The sequence below is a fragment of the Acanthopagrus latus genome, chromosome 12 (genome assembly GCF_904848185.1).
Source record: "Acanthopagrus latus isolate v.2019 chromosome 12, fAcaLat1.1, whole genome shotgun sequence".
NCBI lineage: Eukaryota > Metazoa > Chordata > Actinopteri > Spariformes > Sparidae > Acanthopagrus > Acanthopagrus latus.
Window position 1 is genome coordinate 11,516,222 of NC_051050.1, and position 17,032 is coordinate 11,533,253.

Consider the following 17,032-nt stretch of genomic DNA (forward strand, 5'->3'; position numbering starts at 1 on the left):
ATCTACGTGCTTTATAAAACCCTGTTGCTTTAACTGTTCATGTCTGGCTACCTAAACACGAAGGGTCACAGATGGCAAGAACCAGCCAGCAGCTGCAGAGGATGTGAACTTTCAAGTAAATATGATTTGAATGCAGTTTGTGAGTGTAGAGAAAACGCATCACAGGCAACGTATGTTGCCACACAGTAAACAGCGAACATATGGTATTTCCGTCTATATCTCTGATCTCAAGCTTCATGTACTGGACCAACACAGATCTGCTGACAAGCTCTGCTAAATGTTCTTTCTTTTTCAACCCAAAACAAAAGGGGGGATCAGGCTTTTACTATTTTAGGGTCCGACAACGCTATGAAGCAGCCTCCCCCTCAGCTGAGTCAGTGCTGCTTTGAAAGACTTCTAAAAAGCCTGTGTGTACACATTGGCTTTTCTAATTTGCTTCTCTGTCACCGTAACAAAACTGTCTGTGTTGTTTTTCTTGCATTTGCTGAACTTACAAAGTGATTAATTCAGGTTGTTTTTTATTTTTTTTCGTGTGTGTGTGTTTATTTCACCACCGCTGTGTAATATTTGTATTTTCCTTTCACTTCAGTCTTTTTTTTTTTTTTTGGAGGGGGGGCGTATGTTTAAAGCACTCTGTAATTAATGTTTTGACAGGCGCAACAGTAAATAAATGCGTTTTATACCTGTTTACAGCAGAATGCACAAAAATAGGTGTCTTTCACTCCATTTAATCTCAATCATCATTAAACCTAATGTGTCTTTTTCAGTCAGAGGCACTTAGCATGTCAAGAAATAGACCCAAAGGTTGTACAATTTAATCTGGTGCAAATGAGCCTCTCTTCGAATGAGTTCTCAGTGACTGTGAGCATCAGTGGGGATTCTGCTGGAAGAACCTTATCTGGGGGAACTAATCTCCTCTTAAAAAGATGCACAATTGTGTCTCAGTACATACTGTTAGGGGGAGGAGAGCGGTGGAGGGACCAGCGGCAGTGGGTGACGTCGACAAAATGAGCGTCAGCAGTGCAAATATGAGGAGTGTGGGCTACTGCCAAACAGCTGATACAAAGTGATGCACCATTTCTATTTAGATTAATCTGGAATAATGAACTACAGTCATTCAAAATGAAAAATCACATGTGTGTCGACAGCTAACATAGCTCCATTAAAGGTGCCCATGTCCTGAATCAAGGAGTACTATCGCATCTGTGAAAAAAAGACTGTTTTGTGGTTTCAGAGGATGCTGTACGTAATCAGATCCATTACCTCCAGTGATGTCACTCAATGCATTGTGGGTAATGTACATGGAAGATTTTGAAAAGTATACCACCGGCCTTGCTTTGCGCTCCTAAAACACTGTTGGACTCATTATGGAGCAGAAATATTTCCTTTTTATTCAGTGCATTCTTCTTCCTTTTCAAAACCTGGTGCCTACATTACCCACGATGCAGTTTAGCCACCGAGTTAGATCACATGCAGGCAGTTCATCAGATTACATTAACCCAAAAAATCTTTCCCTAAATTGTGTTTGTTCTAAACCTAACCAAACCTTCGAGATCGGGGGTGAAATCTGAAAACAGTTTGCGTCATACTTGTTGCTTCATTATACAGTCTGTCCACCAGAGAGCACTGACCTGCTCACTATATTATCCGGTCACAATTGCTTAAGGACCTAATTTTAGGGATCGTTGTCAATGTTCAATGAGCAATGTTGTGATCAACTTTATAGGTGTTAGTCACAGGAAACAGTTGCTGCACAGCTGGCACCTAATAACAAGTATGTGTCTTTCTCTTTCCCCTTCCAGGACTCCGAGATCCTCAACACGGCCATCCTCACCGGGCGAACAGTCGCCGTGCCAGTAAAGGTGGTCACTGTAGGAACAGACGGAGCCGTCTCCGATGTAACAGAGTCAGTGGAGTGCAAGTCAACAGATGAACAGGTTATTAAGGTTAGTGGGCATGTGTTCTGAGCGGCTGCCATTTTTATTTGACCTTTTTTTTCAGTGTCAGCTTACTAGTGCATACGTGGGCGGGCGGGCAGAGTGAACAAAAGATAGTAGGGGTGTAGAAGTAGGTTGTGCTCATTAGTCCAGGAAGCAGGTGCTGAATTTCATCGAGCAGAACGGGACTCTGCTTATTTTACTTTCTTTCTTTTTTTTTTCCTCCAGCAATCATTAGCGATCATCCGTTAAAAAACTGCCTCCGACGAAAATGCTGCATGAAGACACAAAATGTTCGATTTGAAAACGGGGGGGGGGGGGGGGCAGTGGAAATCTTCTGTGTGAAGATGTTTTGGTCTAAATTAATTGTGCTTCTGTAGTGAGGAGAGAAAGCCTTAAAAACATGTTTCTAGACAGCGGGGGCAGAATACAGAAAAGACTAACAGCAAAGGAGATTCTTCTTTTTTTTTAAAAAAAAAAAAAAAAAAGACTCTGCTAGTCTGTGCTTGTTTTTGATCTGTACTTCCTCATCTGATATGGAGGAGCCAAAATTCAAGAAGACAGCAGCTCAGACTCATATTAGGGAGGGAATGAAATGCTGTTTTCTTATTGCTGCGGATGCAACTGTAACTACCATCTGCTCGTTTTACTTTCCAGATAATATGCAGATAATGCTCCTGCAGCGCATATATAGAAGGAAGTGTTATTAAAAGCGTGGTACTGCATTCGGCCATTTCCTGCATTAAAAAGCTTGCTGTTTGGAAGGCTGGCTGCTCGCACTAACGAGGAGAGTTTTCTCAAGAGCCCCTGTTTGTGACTTCATTACCACTTGCCAATAACATAACTTTGACAAACCATAAAGGTGACAAAATGCTCGCCGTGATTGATTTCCTATCTTAAGCAAGTTTCAGATCTCCGTAAGTTGATTTTCATCGGCTCTCTGAGAGCTCGGGTAATTAATCTTTACCTTATCGAATGCTTTTTTTTTTGGAAAACGCTACACGGGATTTGTGGTTAATCTAAAAAATGCAAAACCGCCAGCGCAATCCAGTAAAGGTGTTAAGTAAAGATTGAGCCTTTTCTTTTTTTTACCACGGCAACACACGGTTTTGTATTTGCCTTTCAACATGTCCCCCGTCCTATTATGCGAAAAGGAGAAGCAAGAGAGAGGGAAAAAAAAAACAGAAAGTGAGAGAAACGAGAAAAAATAAACTGTTTGTTCTTAATTGTCAGTATGTGTGAGAGAGGAAGCGTGTCCGTGTTATATCGAGGAGCTGATTTTGTGTGTTTCTGTGTACTGTACATGCATATCAGAGGGAAGAAAGAAGAAGCAGATCTCTCAGAGGGTTTAATTATCCACTGAAGTAGCACCACACATTGTGACGCTGACCTCGGTAGAGCACTCCCCTGCCCACCCATCTAGTTTGGGAATGGAAAGCGGCACCCCTCCCCTCTCCACCCGATTTTACAAAGGAGAAACTCAGAATAAAACTCTTTGTGATTGGGAAGCATCTCCTTCTTCCCTCAGCGGTTCACTGAAACTTTGAGGGTTAAGTCCTCCTTGATGCATGGACCATGGTGACCTTACTCAAAAATTACCCCCAACAGAAAGTTGTGAATGTGAATATGAGTGTTTTCCTCACTTTCCCCCGCCACTACAAAAGACATCAGTAAGGTTTGAATATGTGACCGTTACAGTGAAATGATCCAGGGACTCTGATATCATGTGGGAGTCATTTTGCTGCCATGGTTTGGGGTTGACTTGTCCCTTATTAAAGGGAAGGGTCACTACAATTCAAAAAACAGTTGTTCTTCATGCCCCCATCCGAAGGGCAGGAGAAATCACTGTTTGGTTTAATGAGAATGAACATGGGTCGACAGTACTCTTCACTACCATTAACAGCAACAGCACCGAATGAGGAGACATCCTTTGGAAGAACGGGGCGGCTCCGACGGTACCTTGTGTTGCTTTTCCTTGAAACTCATCGCCTGCCTGTATGTTGGCTGCAGAGCTGAAACGTTAGCTTGTAAATTTGGTAATACTTTCTCCAATCCACCCAAAATGGACATCAAACAGTCATTATTTTCAGGTTTTCTTAGTCTTAGTGTGGATCAAATAACTTTGGGTTTTTGACTGTCAGCAAGACGAGCAATTCAAAGACAGATCTGGGCCCTGGGAAATCGTGATAGTCCCTTTTCTCTGTCATTTTATCAAACAAGAAAGGAGGAGGGAAAGAAGGACATAAAGAAGGACATAAAGAAAGAAAGAAAGAAAGAAAGAAAGAAAGAGGGCAGCACAGTTGCCTCACAGCAGGAAGGTCCTTTTTTTATTTAATTAGATCAAAGGGGTATATGACTGTACAGCTACAAAACCTGAATACAATACATTTTAAGAAAGAGGAAAAAGAAAAACTAAGGTTTTCGCATTTAAAGCATTCTCATTACGTCAGGGTGGGCAGTAGCATTGTATTTACACAGACAATTAAATACAGGCACATATCTACATACACCTACATATGTACCAACATAGATTTATGGATATTTTCATAGTTGAATTCTGGTCCTGAGTTTGATTCCTGGCTTGGGCCTTTCGGTCTGCGTGGGTTTTCTCCAGGTGCTCCGGCTTCCTGCCACAGCCCGGAGTCATTGGAGGTTAGGTTAAGTGGCAACTCTGAATTGCCAGTAGGTGTGAATGTGAGTGGGAGTGGTGAGGCTTGTCCGGAGAGTAACCTGCTGCCCTCCTGCCCACCCTATTTCACCTGCTGCATACCCCCCCCGGTGACCCTGAATACGAAAAAACAGGTTGCTGATAATGGATGGAAGAAAGAAATCCAACAAATAAGCAGGGAAGAATATTTGTTAAATGCATTATCAAACTTAATTGATGGAACATCAAGGTAGTTCCCAGGCTTTGCGTCCTAAAGGAGCAGGTAGTGTGTTGGTCCAGTCCAGTGTCCGTGTTCAGGGAACGACACTGCAGGAAGGAGAGATGACGCGACACTTGGCTCACTTTGATGCATTTACCGTCTGTTGCTCCTTTCTAAAGGCCATGCTCTGTGCCCAGCTGTGGCGGCTGGGGCTGAGATTGTCGATATGGTTAACGCTCAAACTACGGAAGGAGTCTTAGTTGCGTCTGTAGGGGCTACCGCAAAACTGTCGCTAGCCACTCTTAACGGCACCTCTTCCCATTAGCCAAGAACGTGCCATTGAGCCACCCAGGGAGTTGAACCCATGGTGCATCTATCAAAAACAACAGGGAGGTCTCCATTACACCACAGAAGATCAGGAATGCAGCATGATATACAGCTGTGTATCTATATTATTAAGGAACAAAACATAATTTGCAAGGGAACACAAAACTTTGTGAGGGAAAGCAAAAGTAGCCAACAAAGAAACATTTTTTTTTTCTTCATCAAAGTTACTTTTTTGCCTGTAATAAGCTCCTGTATCACAAATTAGCAGTCGGTAGCTGTATAATTGGTAAATCAACCAGCCAAAATATGATTAGGATAATAATAATTTGGTCATGCCCCTCACTGAAAAGGTCACAACAAGTTTAATAACACCTCCCGCTTGAAAATGCAGAACATTCCCTTATATAAGTCACAGCCAACCTCACATGATGCCTGTTTTGCTGTGGATTTACCTGCCTACCCCCTCCTATTTTTAATGCCCTCCCATGTTGGAGCGTAGCGGTGCAGGAGCCACACACACACACACCTGTGTATTCCGCTGATCCGCACCGATGAGCTTGGTTACGGCGGTTCGCTTTGGCTTGCCAGTCGCCTCCTCCGCCCGTTATCAGAAGGCATACAGTACCCTACAGTAGCCCGGGAGGCCAGGAATTAACGTGGCTCAGTGGGCCCTCGCTGCTTTTAGTGGGCTGCCAAGTCCGTGCCTTGTGCCAGGGTGAAACAAACGTTTGAATGTTTTTTCTAATAGAATATGTAGAAAAAAGGTGAGAAAATGCAAAGCGGGGCAGGTTGCTGATGGTTATCACATCTAAACACTAGGTTGAAAGTGAGGGGTTTACAACGTATCCTCCCCCAGGTCTTTACCTTTAAAAGGCAGATTAATTTCAATGTTAAAGAGGAGAACATTAATATGAAGCTCAATGAAAAAAATCAAAACACACCCGTGTTTTGATCCGTTTTACTGGATATCTCCCTTTTTATCACGATCACATAGAGCCCTGAGGTGTACCAATAAACCACTGAGCCTCACACCAGGATGTACTTTTTATAGTTTAGTGAGTCTTTATAGTCTGGAATGATGGAAATTGCACATACCTGCTGCCCTGAGCTAGAATCATCTTATCTTCAGTGCCAGGATTGCCAGTTAGGTAAGACACTTTACATTTTTTTTGGTGAATTAAAGAAATCTTAACATCTTTTAGAAATGAGAAACGTCCCCCGTACGTGCACCGTGCGCTCAATTGATTCCGCGGCGTCCTTAGCCATGACTGCGTGCATCACTCTGGATACATTTCAAGTCTGCATGATTAGTGCACACACAATGGATGGTTTCCATGGAGAAGTGACATTGATTTGTGCGTCAGTTCAGGAGACACATTAATGGTGATAACAGCAACTAGGGACGATCAGTCAAGTGCTCCTTTTTTTTTTCTTTTTTTTCCCCCACGCATCGCAGAAGGTGTCACCTTACAGAGATCTCAATTAAATCTGTAACGGTGGTATCATCTCCTATACGTTTCATGTGGAGAGATAAAGACGGATATAAGATGTGGGAGACAAAGTGGGGGTGAGACTGGAGATTGAACACCGGAGATGGGTTGACATGAAGTGATTTCAGCATTTTGGGGGGGGAGAGACAGGCTGACAGAGAGAAAGCGAGAGAGAGAGACTCAATGAGGAGTGAAGTGGATTCTTTCAGCTCACTCTCTGGATGGTTGCCTTTAGAAACCCGGCACATTAGTGTGTGTGTGCGTGCGTGTGTGCATATCTCTGTGACTTTTCAGTGTGCACACACACACCTCCAAAATAGACTAATTTACATACACTATATAGTCCATGATCATCAACTCACATTAGCGCAGCTCAGACGAGGGCAGACGCCTCTCTCAACAATTTAGCATTACGTTTTTTTATGTACGCCTGCATCCACTTTATAATACAAGCTGCATGTCAGGCCGCGGCTGATGATTATTAGACGATTAAAGATCCCCTCCAGACATGTTTTAAGATGCTTTGCACAAAAGGTTCTTGTCCCGTTGTATCACTTATCATTACATAATAATTATGCAAATATTGTGTATGTAATTTGGTTAACTACTCCACAGGAGATGTCTCCTACTTCACCGTGAAGTCTGTTTTCAGTCAGCGTGCACTGGAGGCTTCAGGTTTGCGCGCCGCCCCTGTGCGTACCTAAAATTGGACCAGGATTAGCTTCCAAACTGGTTGTGAAGCAAATGGCTGTGAATCCGATTGTAATGAGCACGCTTTAGGCAACGAATGTGAAAACGGCCTTCCAGCATGACACTCCACATCATTTTACAGAGTGAAGCTCAGACACTCCACTGCAGGAAAAAGATGAAAAGATACATTTTTGACTGCAGGGTGTCTAATCGATTATTCACTTATAATAGTCTCAGGAAAATAGTGAAAAATATCCATTAGAATTACTCCAAGCACAAGACGATGCCTGATTGGTCCGTCAAACAGTCTAAAACCCAAATATATTTCATTTTAATTTAGGGCAACTTATTACAGCTACTCAAATTACTGTAATTAAGTCATATTGTACTTTTACTACAGAGTATTCTTTCAAATATTTAGTTAGTTTTTAGTAGGCATTAGACCCTGTAATTTGCTTTTTTCCTTTTAAAATCATTAATAGAGTACCAAGCACAATTTGAATGAATATCTAAATCTTTAATCTACATCTTCATATCCAATAAGGCTATCAGATCACAAACAGGCTGTCTGGAGAGGCAACCAGTGATCACTGAGCAGAACAGAGCAGCAGTCGGGAGTAATGTAGACTGAAGATTTAGAGAAACAGAAACCCCTTTGATTGAACGCCTAGTAGTGGAGCGTAGAATAATTTGCACATTTATTAACTTCTGAGCAATCTTTCAGCAATGCACATGTACACCACTTTCCACCACTGTGTAAAACAAAGACTAATCAATAAATCCTGCTAGTATGTGAAGTAGCAAAACGGTCAATATTCATCAATTGTTTTCTTTGATTCGTTTCAAGTTCAAGTGCATAGGTCTTAGGGTGAATTCCAACCAACTGAACACCCCTCGCCTCTCTTTCACCCTACCATGGCTGCTGGTTATCCCACGAACACCAGAAGCTCCCTCGAGAGAGCCAGTTTTTTTTGTCTGTTCTGGGCTACAGTAGAAACGTGGCAGTGCAACATGGCAGACTCCGTGAAAGATGACCCGCTCCCTGTGTAGATATGAAAGGCTCTTTCTACAGCAACGAGTACACAGCGATTCGGGTAATCACACATCAGTGGGTACAAATCAAAACTGACATCCGACAATTGAGCCCCCTAAATCCTACACACGGGACCTTGGATTTATCCATCTGAATTGCTATAGATTAATTACTGCATTGATTAATCTCAGCCCTAGTAACATGAAACATTTTCATTTCCACAGCCTGATAGAAAATCACCGGGTCATCATCGTATTGACTGATAATCCTATCACACCCTGTGCTGCCTAATTGTGGTGTTGAAGTAAAACATGACTTTCGGGTGGATATTGTTTTGTCATCACGAGCAACATCTCGCAGATGTGAATCTTGCCCCGCCCCTCCCCCCCTGCTTTCAGTTTCCACCTAAGAATCAGCCTTCTTTCTGAAGCACAACCTGCTCTCATTACAGGAAGGCTGAGCATGTAGGAGGCGCAGTCATACTATAGTAGACTGAGGGGTGAGAGCGGAAGAGTGGGAGAGCAGGAGAAAGAGGAAACGAACGAGGGACAAGGAGGAGAGAACTGACAGATACCAAGCTGTCAGTTTTGTTCCTCAGAGATAGGGGCTGGTCTGACATCATTCAGGAGTAAAGCTGCCAAGTTATATGCAAAGACGTGGAGACGGATGACAGACTTCTTGTGGCTGGTTTGTTATGAGCAACAAACTGTCAGCACTGAGGACTTCTGCTCAAATTACCACCCGTGCCAATCAAGCTTATGATGGTATTTCAGATTAGAATGAACTGAAACACAAGTGATTACAAACAACATTTACTGACGGGGGCCGTTAGATAGATTTGCTCCTCAAAGGGAGGAAATGTTTGATGAGGAGATTGCGGTGCTTTGAGTTTAATGACAGACACTTGTGATGCTCCCGCTATATAATTTCTCTGTGCTGGAGACGCATCTGAGAAACTTCCTCGGAGTTGCGTTTCATCCAGCCAATCATAGCGCGGTTTTGTTCCGTGGCCGGATGAAGGAGGTTCTGAGTCTTTCCTCGGCTCCATCTGTTACTGTTGGACCAAAGTCACTTAACTTATACTGCACACACAGGCATTAAAGATGCATCTGCACACTTTAAACACACACACACACTGTGCAAAATTACATATATTAGTTCACTTTTGGGGAGACCACATAGACTTAAATTAGAGCTAACCCTGTAACCACTGACCCAAAAATTGGTTGTTTTCTGGCTTTTTTCCTCAGTTGCTTCCCCAATTAAGTGGTCTTGAATCTGAAATGTGTCTCTGAAAGTAGCCAAAATCATACCCCCCCCCCCCCCCCACACACACACACACACACACTCTCTCTCTCTCTCTCTCTCTCTCTCTCTCACACACACACTCACACACACAAACAGACGAAGGAAGGAACAGAGCAGACCTGACACTCGACGTTTCCTTGAAGCAATGCCAAATTCCTTCCACCCTGCAGCCTGTCAGAAGAGGTTTTTTGACTGTAAAACTTCAACCGGACAGAAAGAACAAAAGACACTGTTCCTCAAAGCAGTCCAAGTGACAGAATTTCCCCCACTACATCCATGATGCTTTTTCAGAAATATCACATTCAAATGAGCTCTCTTTAAAGAATTCGAATAATTTGTCACACTTTGTCCAAGTCTCAAACTGAAGCTTCCTTTTTGTGCCTGCCTCTCACCCACTTTGTCCCCCCCCCCACCAGGTGTCAGAGCGATGTGACTACGTGTTCGTCAACGGGAAGGAGACGAGAGGGAAGAGCAGGGTGATGCTGAACTTCACCTACAGTTTCCTGAGTGCCCAGCTCGAGATGAGCGTGTGGATGCCCCGTCTACCGCTGCTCATCGATGTGGCCGACACCGAGCTCAGCCAGATCAAAGGCTGGAGGGTCCCTGTTAGCGCAGGCAACAGAAGGTGAGGCCTGATTGTCTATTGCATCTGCACTGTTGCATGTTGCACTGTGTATCGTTCTTAAAAGGTGCAATCCAAAAGACTTGGCCACCCCGAATTGTAGTACTTTTTTTTTTTAATGATTTGAACTATAATGCACATTTTAAATGTGCAACATGTGAGAATTGGGCACCTGTCAAATAGGGGTCAGCACAGCATCGGAGTAACTGCTAACCGCTTCTAACTGTTGCTGTCGTTAACTAGTTAGCCTCATTAACTGTGCATCTAGTAGTGTAGATTGGAAGCCTGGAGCGCCAGGAGAGTGTTCAAGTGTTGTTAAAGATCGCTTAAACTCAATGTGGAGGTAACTGGCAGTAAAATGCTTACGGGCCAGACCAACCTACATAAAAATATAGTCTAGGTGAAATGCCCAGTGTCTGCTACTTGGATAATAAATCAATAAACAAATGTGGGTATAACAAACAAGTGCCTCCTACAAGCCCCAGGGAAATAAAATGTCAAACTGAGGGTGTATAAGGGCTTGGGTTTTAAGGGGTTCCCCAATAAACTCAGTTTCCTCACTAGAAAGATGTGGGCCACCAAGAAAACCCAATAAAGCCTTAACAGACCAGAGCTTCTGGCTGGTAGTCTTAGGGGAATGAGGTTCTCAATGGGTCAGGGGCAGATTCAGGCTGAGGGTGAGAACCACCTGTGTGCCATTCCCCCGCTTTGTTTAAGCCTTCACAAAAAGGGTTTCTTCACACCGTGATTGGCTGGGAGGGAAATGCCCCACGCTGCTTCCACTTCCCAATCTGGAGTCAGTCTCCCCACCCTGCCTGCATGTCTTTATTCATGCCATTAACTTAAGGTGTTTTTTTTTTTTTTTTTTTAACAATCCCTGCATGAGAAGTCGAAAACCATTCTTCAGTGGAGGATACAACGGAGGTGTTGGTGCAGACACACGAGGCATAAAATGCAGGTGCAGCGGCAGAGTTGGCATAATGACTGCCTAATAATCCAGTCTTCCAAAACGTTGCCGAATAAGAGATGAGTCATGATTTTGAGCATTACAGAGCACGGACAAAAAAAATTCCTCAGGCTGAAACGGCGCGCGATGATCTGTGCGGCGCATCGTGAGGAGCCCAAGTCGGCTGTAATAAAAATATTTAAATTAGTGATTTTTTTCTTCAAACAGCTGAAATAGAAAATAACCACATTTAAATTAGAATGGACAGTCGCCGAAGCACACTAATTTACATTTAATAATAGCTGTCATAATTATTACTTATTATGAGCAGACTGTTACTATGGTGAAGACATGAAGTGCTGAAACAATGGAGGGATGGTAATGTAGAAAAGGAATGAAAGTGTTCCATGTGGCACAGCATTTGGCCCCTTCATCCGATCCAGGATATTACATTTACGTCAAATACGTGCTGTGAAATGAAAACACTAATTAATATGGTGTAGACGTTGACATGAGTGTCCCCTTATTGTCGGCACTTTAGTCAAATGAATAATGAGAGAGAACATCTACTCCCCATTTGAAATTCTTATGTTGATGTTGACGTTTTAGGTTGGCTCATGGGCACAGTCAGGTTTGAGCCTCAGTTAGCACTATAGCAGCAGCATTAAGTGGGCTATATTTATTAATTTGCAGCACATCATATGTTGCAATCACTTTTTTATTGGTCAAGTGTGAGCGGATTGTGACATGACATGAAAAATTAGACCTTCCATGTTTCTCTTGGTTACCCATTCAAGAGTGTAATGCATTTATTTAAAGGTGCCTTTCAGAGCACTCAAGGACACCGCACATAACAACAACAGTACAACCAGAACAGGTGACCATTTAGTGCAAATGAGGACAGTAAGTAAATAAGAAGATGCAATTACATAGTGCCAGGAGCTCCGCACACAATTCAGACTCCGCAGTCCTCACCATACAGGAAACCAACCGGGCCGGGTTAGGCAGGGTTGAGCTTCTGGAGTGAGAGGCAGGAGTATGATGAAATGATTAGTCTGATACAGAGTTGGCCACTTGGAAGAAGTGTGTTCTTAGGCGAGATTCAAAAGTGGAGACAGCGTTAGAAGCGCGAATGTCTGGTGGGAGAGGCAGGGGGCAGACCTGCTGAAAAGCTCTTGACCCCATGGTGGTTAGGTTGGCAGATGGGGCAAGATGATGATGCTAGAAGGGGATCGGAGAGCGCGGGAGGGTGTGTGGATATGGATATTATTATTATGCCTGTGTGGAAGTACTGTACTTCAGTACAAATTCGAGGTACTTGTACTTTGTGCTTGAGTATTTCCATTTTCTGCTACTTTTGGAGGCAGATAATATTGGACTTTTTTACACTGATAACTTTAGTCGCTAGTTACTTTGCAGATTACATACTTCATCAGAGCCAAAGGTGGACAATTTTCCATTAAAACACGGATACTGATAATAAGAAAGAATAATTAATATTACATCCGATGATTGGCCAGGCTGATAATCACTTGATCCACAGTATATAAGTACATAACATACAATAATATACTTTATATACACTATAATTTACATTAACTTGTACTTTTTATACTCAAGTACATTTATTGCCAGAAAATTACTTCTTCTACTGACTTTTACATCTACCAAACTAATATTTTGACACGATATCAAGCATGACTTTTGGGTATTTACCACTTTTCTACTGCCTGTGGACTATTTGTTTAAGTTGTTTGAATCTTGCTGAACTGTGGATTTCTTTGTGAAGGACTTGGGTCAGATTTTCCACGACGGCCCAAAGGATTTGTCTCATCTCAGCACCTCCCTTCGCTCCACTAACAGAGAGCAACCATAGCTAACATTATCACAAGCTAACAACTTCCAGCACAGCACAGATGGTCCACAGAGCTTCCTTTTACGGTGGATGTCTTAAGTAGAGCTGCAACAATCAGTCTATTCAGAGAAACCATTTTTCACAACTACTTTGAAGATGAATAAACCTTTTAGGTCCCGTTTTCAAGCAAGAAGAGATGTTGCTGATTTTCTTTGTTGTATGACAGTAATTGAAGACTTTGGGTTTTTGGATTGTTGGTTGAGCAAAATAAGTTCCTTTTAGTTGTCACCTTGAGCTCTGGGAAATTATACTGAACAATATTTTGCCAAGTTAAACTTAACAATTAACCCGTTCATTTTGAAAATAATCAGCAGGTTAACTCATGATTAGTTGCAGCCCTAGAAACAGATAAAACAACTGCTGTACAAATCTGTAGAGAAATTATGGGAGTAGTGGAAAAAAGCCATAACGTCACTGCAGTGTCCCACTTCCCATTGGCTTTCAGCCCACAGGGTGGCACTCTAACACAAACACCCCCTGCGCCTGATCATTCATGTCCATCATGTGCATCACTGCATGAGGAATGCCTGATACGTCACATTTAAAGCCATATGAAGTAAAGAACGTGTTTCCCCAGTGCAGGTTTACCACTGTGCGCGGGGCTCCAACGTTGCGCGCGCTCATTCGCATTCACAGAAGCGCGCAAGCCACCTCATTACACCCCGGCACCTTAGCTGACCTGTCAGTCACTGCTACAAACATGACCTGACCCCATGTTTCTGTTGCCAGCCACAAATGTCACCTTGGTTTAGACTGCCGTCCCTGCACTGATGTGGAGTTAGGGAGGGGGAGGGGCTGGCGGAGAGAGGTTAGGAACCAAGCCAAGCCATTGGGCCACAGCATGTTAACCTGTCAGCCCGTTTTTCTGCCTGACCGGCTATGCCTCATTAAACCTAATGGAAACTGTCACTGTCATCCCCCCCCCACCCCCCACCCCCCGACCACCTGACTGTTCGAGAGAGAGGGAGAGATGCAGGGCAGAGCTCAGAACAGTAAGAGAATGAAGGTGAGAGTGGAGGGAGAGAGTTGAAAAATAGATTGTCGGAAAGTCAAGTTAAGAAATGGATGTGACAAACAGAGCAAGAGCCAGGTACACACCGCGAGAGATGAAATGCACGGGACGACAAAACAGACTTATCGCCGGCGATAAAGAGTGATGTGAGATGAAGAGCAGGTGGATAAGAGTGATGTATATGCCTAATAGCCATAGTGATGTTTCTTTTCATTGTCAGACCTGGTTGGCTCCGTGGAGCGGATCCGTGTCCTGAGGCCACATTTTATCCGTCACTGCAGCTCCCACAGCTCAGCCCGGAGACCAAACAAATACAATATGTTGTTGTTTAATATGATGTATTATAGTAGTCGAGGGAGCAGTTTGTGTCTACAAGCAGTTTTAATGCTTTTTTTATATATATACATGTATAGAAATGAAACCAAGAACTTTTGGGAGGTGCAGTAAATTGCAGTTAATCATGAGGGGAGACAAACTGCTTTGAAAATACAATACAGTGGAGCAGAGCAGAATCAAATGAAAACAGATTGCATGATAAACTACAATAAAACTTGCATTAAACATCTGGGTTCCATATGAATTTCACCTTGTAATGGCTTTGAGACTATGATTTATCTTTTTAGATCCACTGTCAATTTTCTTCCTTCCTTCCTTCCTCTCCAGTCCAAGGTTGCTCCTCTGACGTGAAAAACGGCCACATAAACTTAAACAGGAGAGAAAAGAATCGAACAAATGTGTCACAAATTCCCCCAGTGGGTTTGCATTTGCTCTAAAACATATCTTTCGAGATGGCTATATCTGCAAAGTGTTTGCCGCCGGCCAAATAAATGGCAGACATGCAGCAAAATATCAGTTGCCCTTTGAAAGAAAATGAGAACGCAAGCAAGGCAGCAGTTTGTCTCTGCAAGCTGTTTTTAATGGATTCTTGAAAACACTGGCAGCCCGACGACTTTCCAGAGGTCGGGGAAACCTGCAGCACAGTGAGACAGTCGGGGGTTTTGACTGCTGTAAATACATCAGAGTGCGCAGACTTTATGGGCATTAATGGTGATAAGAAAAGAGAAATGAATTACATTGCATTTGTGATAGGGAAAAGGAGAATGTTACTGGTGATAACCTTCAAAGTGTCTCCCGAGGACTCCTCCAGACACAAAGAGCTCACAGTTCTTTTTACCCCGCAAACAAACTGAAGTAGACTCGTGTTATCTGCCTCTATAGCTCTCACTGCTATAAGCGACAATTGATCCACGCGTCATTCCTCTTGTTTCCGTTCCCTGAAGGTACGAGAGGGTCACTGATGTCAAGAATGACGGCGATGCGGCTGACGAGAGGACGGAGAGCAGCTGCGTGGCGCAGTATCAGAGCACCACCCTGCGTGTCCTCACGCAGTTTGTGGCAGACAACGGAGAAGTGAGGGGAGCCTCGGAGGAGGACAGGATGGGCCAGCAGAACTTCCTGCTGGGTACTGACTGGCAGGTGGAGGTGACGCAACTGGTCAAGGATTCTCTGAGGGTGGCGGACCCGAAGGTCGCGCAACTGCTGGAGGGCCAAGTCGTGATAGGACAGAACGCTGGGACTACCAAACTACAGGTTGTATGAGTGTGCATTTTGTGTGTGTGTTTTGTTAACTTTATAAGCAGCGGTCCTGTCGCCAGGATGAAATGTTGCCAGTTAAAGGTGCAATATGTAAGAAATGTCACTGTCGAATTCATACTCCAAATAAATAGGGGGCGGCATGTAACCTCAGTTAACCATGTAGCTAACGGTCATGTTAGCTTATGACTATATTAGCTTGCAACACTTGATCTTCTCCTAACCCTAACCAAGTGTTTTTTAGCACACACACCTAACGAGAACATGAGCACAGCATTGTCACAAGATGCAACTGAAATCTGAACCAAAAGGCATGTAAAATTATAACATACAGACTGGTTTCAACATGTGCTTTGCAGAAATGCACATTACCAACATTTATTCTGTCGACTGGGCCTTAAGCAGACTGCCTTATTGTTGTGTTTCACTTAATTATGCAGTCTGACAACAAATTCTGTTTTGCACAATGTGCACATCAAATGAGAAAAAGTGGCGATTAGGCCCCATTATATTTAAAGAGGGAGGGTGAAGCCGTGAGTAATGTAGCAGAGGAATCCTCCCTGGTGGAGCCTAGACGTTGGTGGTGATGATGGGATGTAGATGATGGCTGAAGATCTGGATGACTCTGGGTGAAATCTGGTGAGCTCAACCTGGGCACTGGATATAATGAACTGGAGGTGAATGGGTTTGGAGAAGGAGCGGCAAATTTGCACTGAAACAGCAGAGAGGAGAATTAAGTAAACGCCTACAGTCAATTGATTATGAACTGGGGATAAAGATAGAGAGTGAGTTGTGATTGAACGAACATAGTCTTCTTGATTGAACTTAGGCTGAGATTCATTAGTGACACGTCAGCGCCGTCGGAATGATTTTCAGTCATCACAACAGCTGCAGGAGTTTCTGGTGCCAGGGACTAAAGGTTTGTCATAAAAGTTGCTATTTTTTGTAAGTCAAAAATGTGATTTCAGACAAAACAGTAAAAAAAAAAAAAAATACTTACACTAATGGTTTCTAACGTGGGATCATGGGAGTTGTCTTCATAATTAAACAACTACCACCATTGCTGACTCAGGCAGAAATGTTCATGGATCCAGTTATGATTAAAATTTAATTCATGTTGCGTTGAATCATGTTTGGCGACTTCCTTGCTCACCAGATGTTTTCCCAGAAGTTGGAGCCACATAGCTAAGATCCAGCCATGTATAGAGACTGAACGTGAAATGTTGCATATTTTATGCTCAATTCTGCCTACAATTCTCCAGCAGGTTCAGTTGTTTTCTTTTTTCCACCCA

General features: G+C 43.2%; 1 protein-coding gene across 2 annotated transcripts in view; it reads left to right on the forward strand.

Annotated features, from left to right (window-relative positions):
* The window catches only part of si:dkey-112m2.1 (transmembrane protein 132C), a 167,993-nt gene that overhangs the window by 139,491 nt on the left and 11,470 nt on the right, over positions 1–17,032 (forward strand). For both annotated transcript variants that reach the window (XM_037117719.1, XM_037117720.1), the window contains 3 exons: positions 1,803–1,946; positions 10,069–10,277; positions 15,428–15,737. In XM_037117719.1, coding sequence (XP_036973614.1) covers positions 1,803–1,946; positions 10,069–10,277; positions 15,428–15,737 — 663 coding nt within the window. The remainder of the gene's footprint in view (positions 1–1,802; positions 1,947–10,068; positions 10,278–15,427; positions 15,738–17,032) is intronic.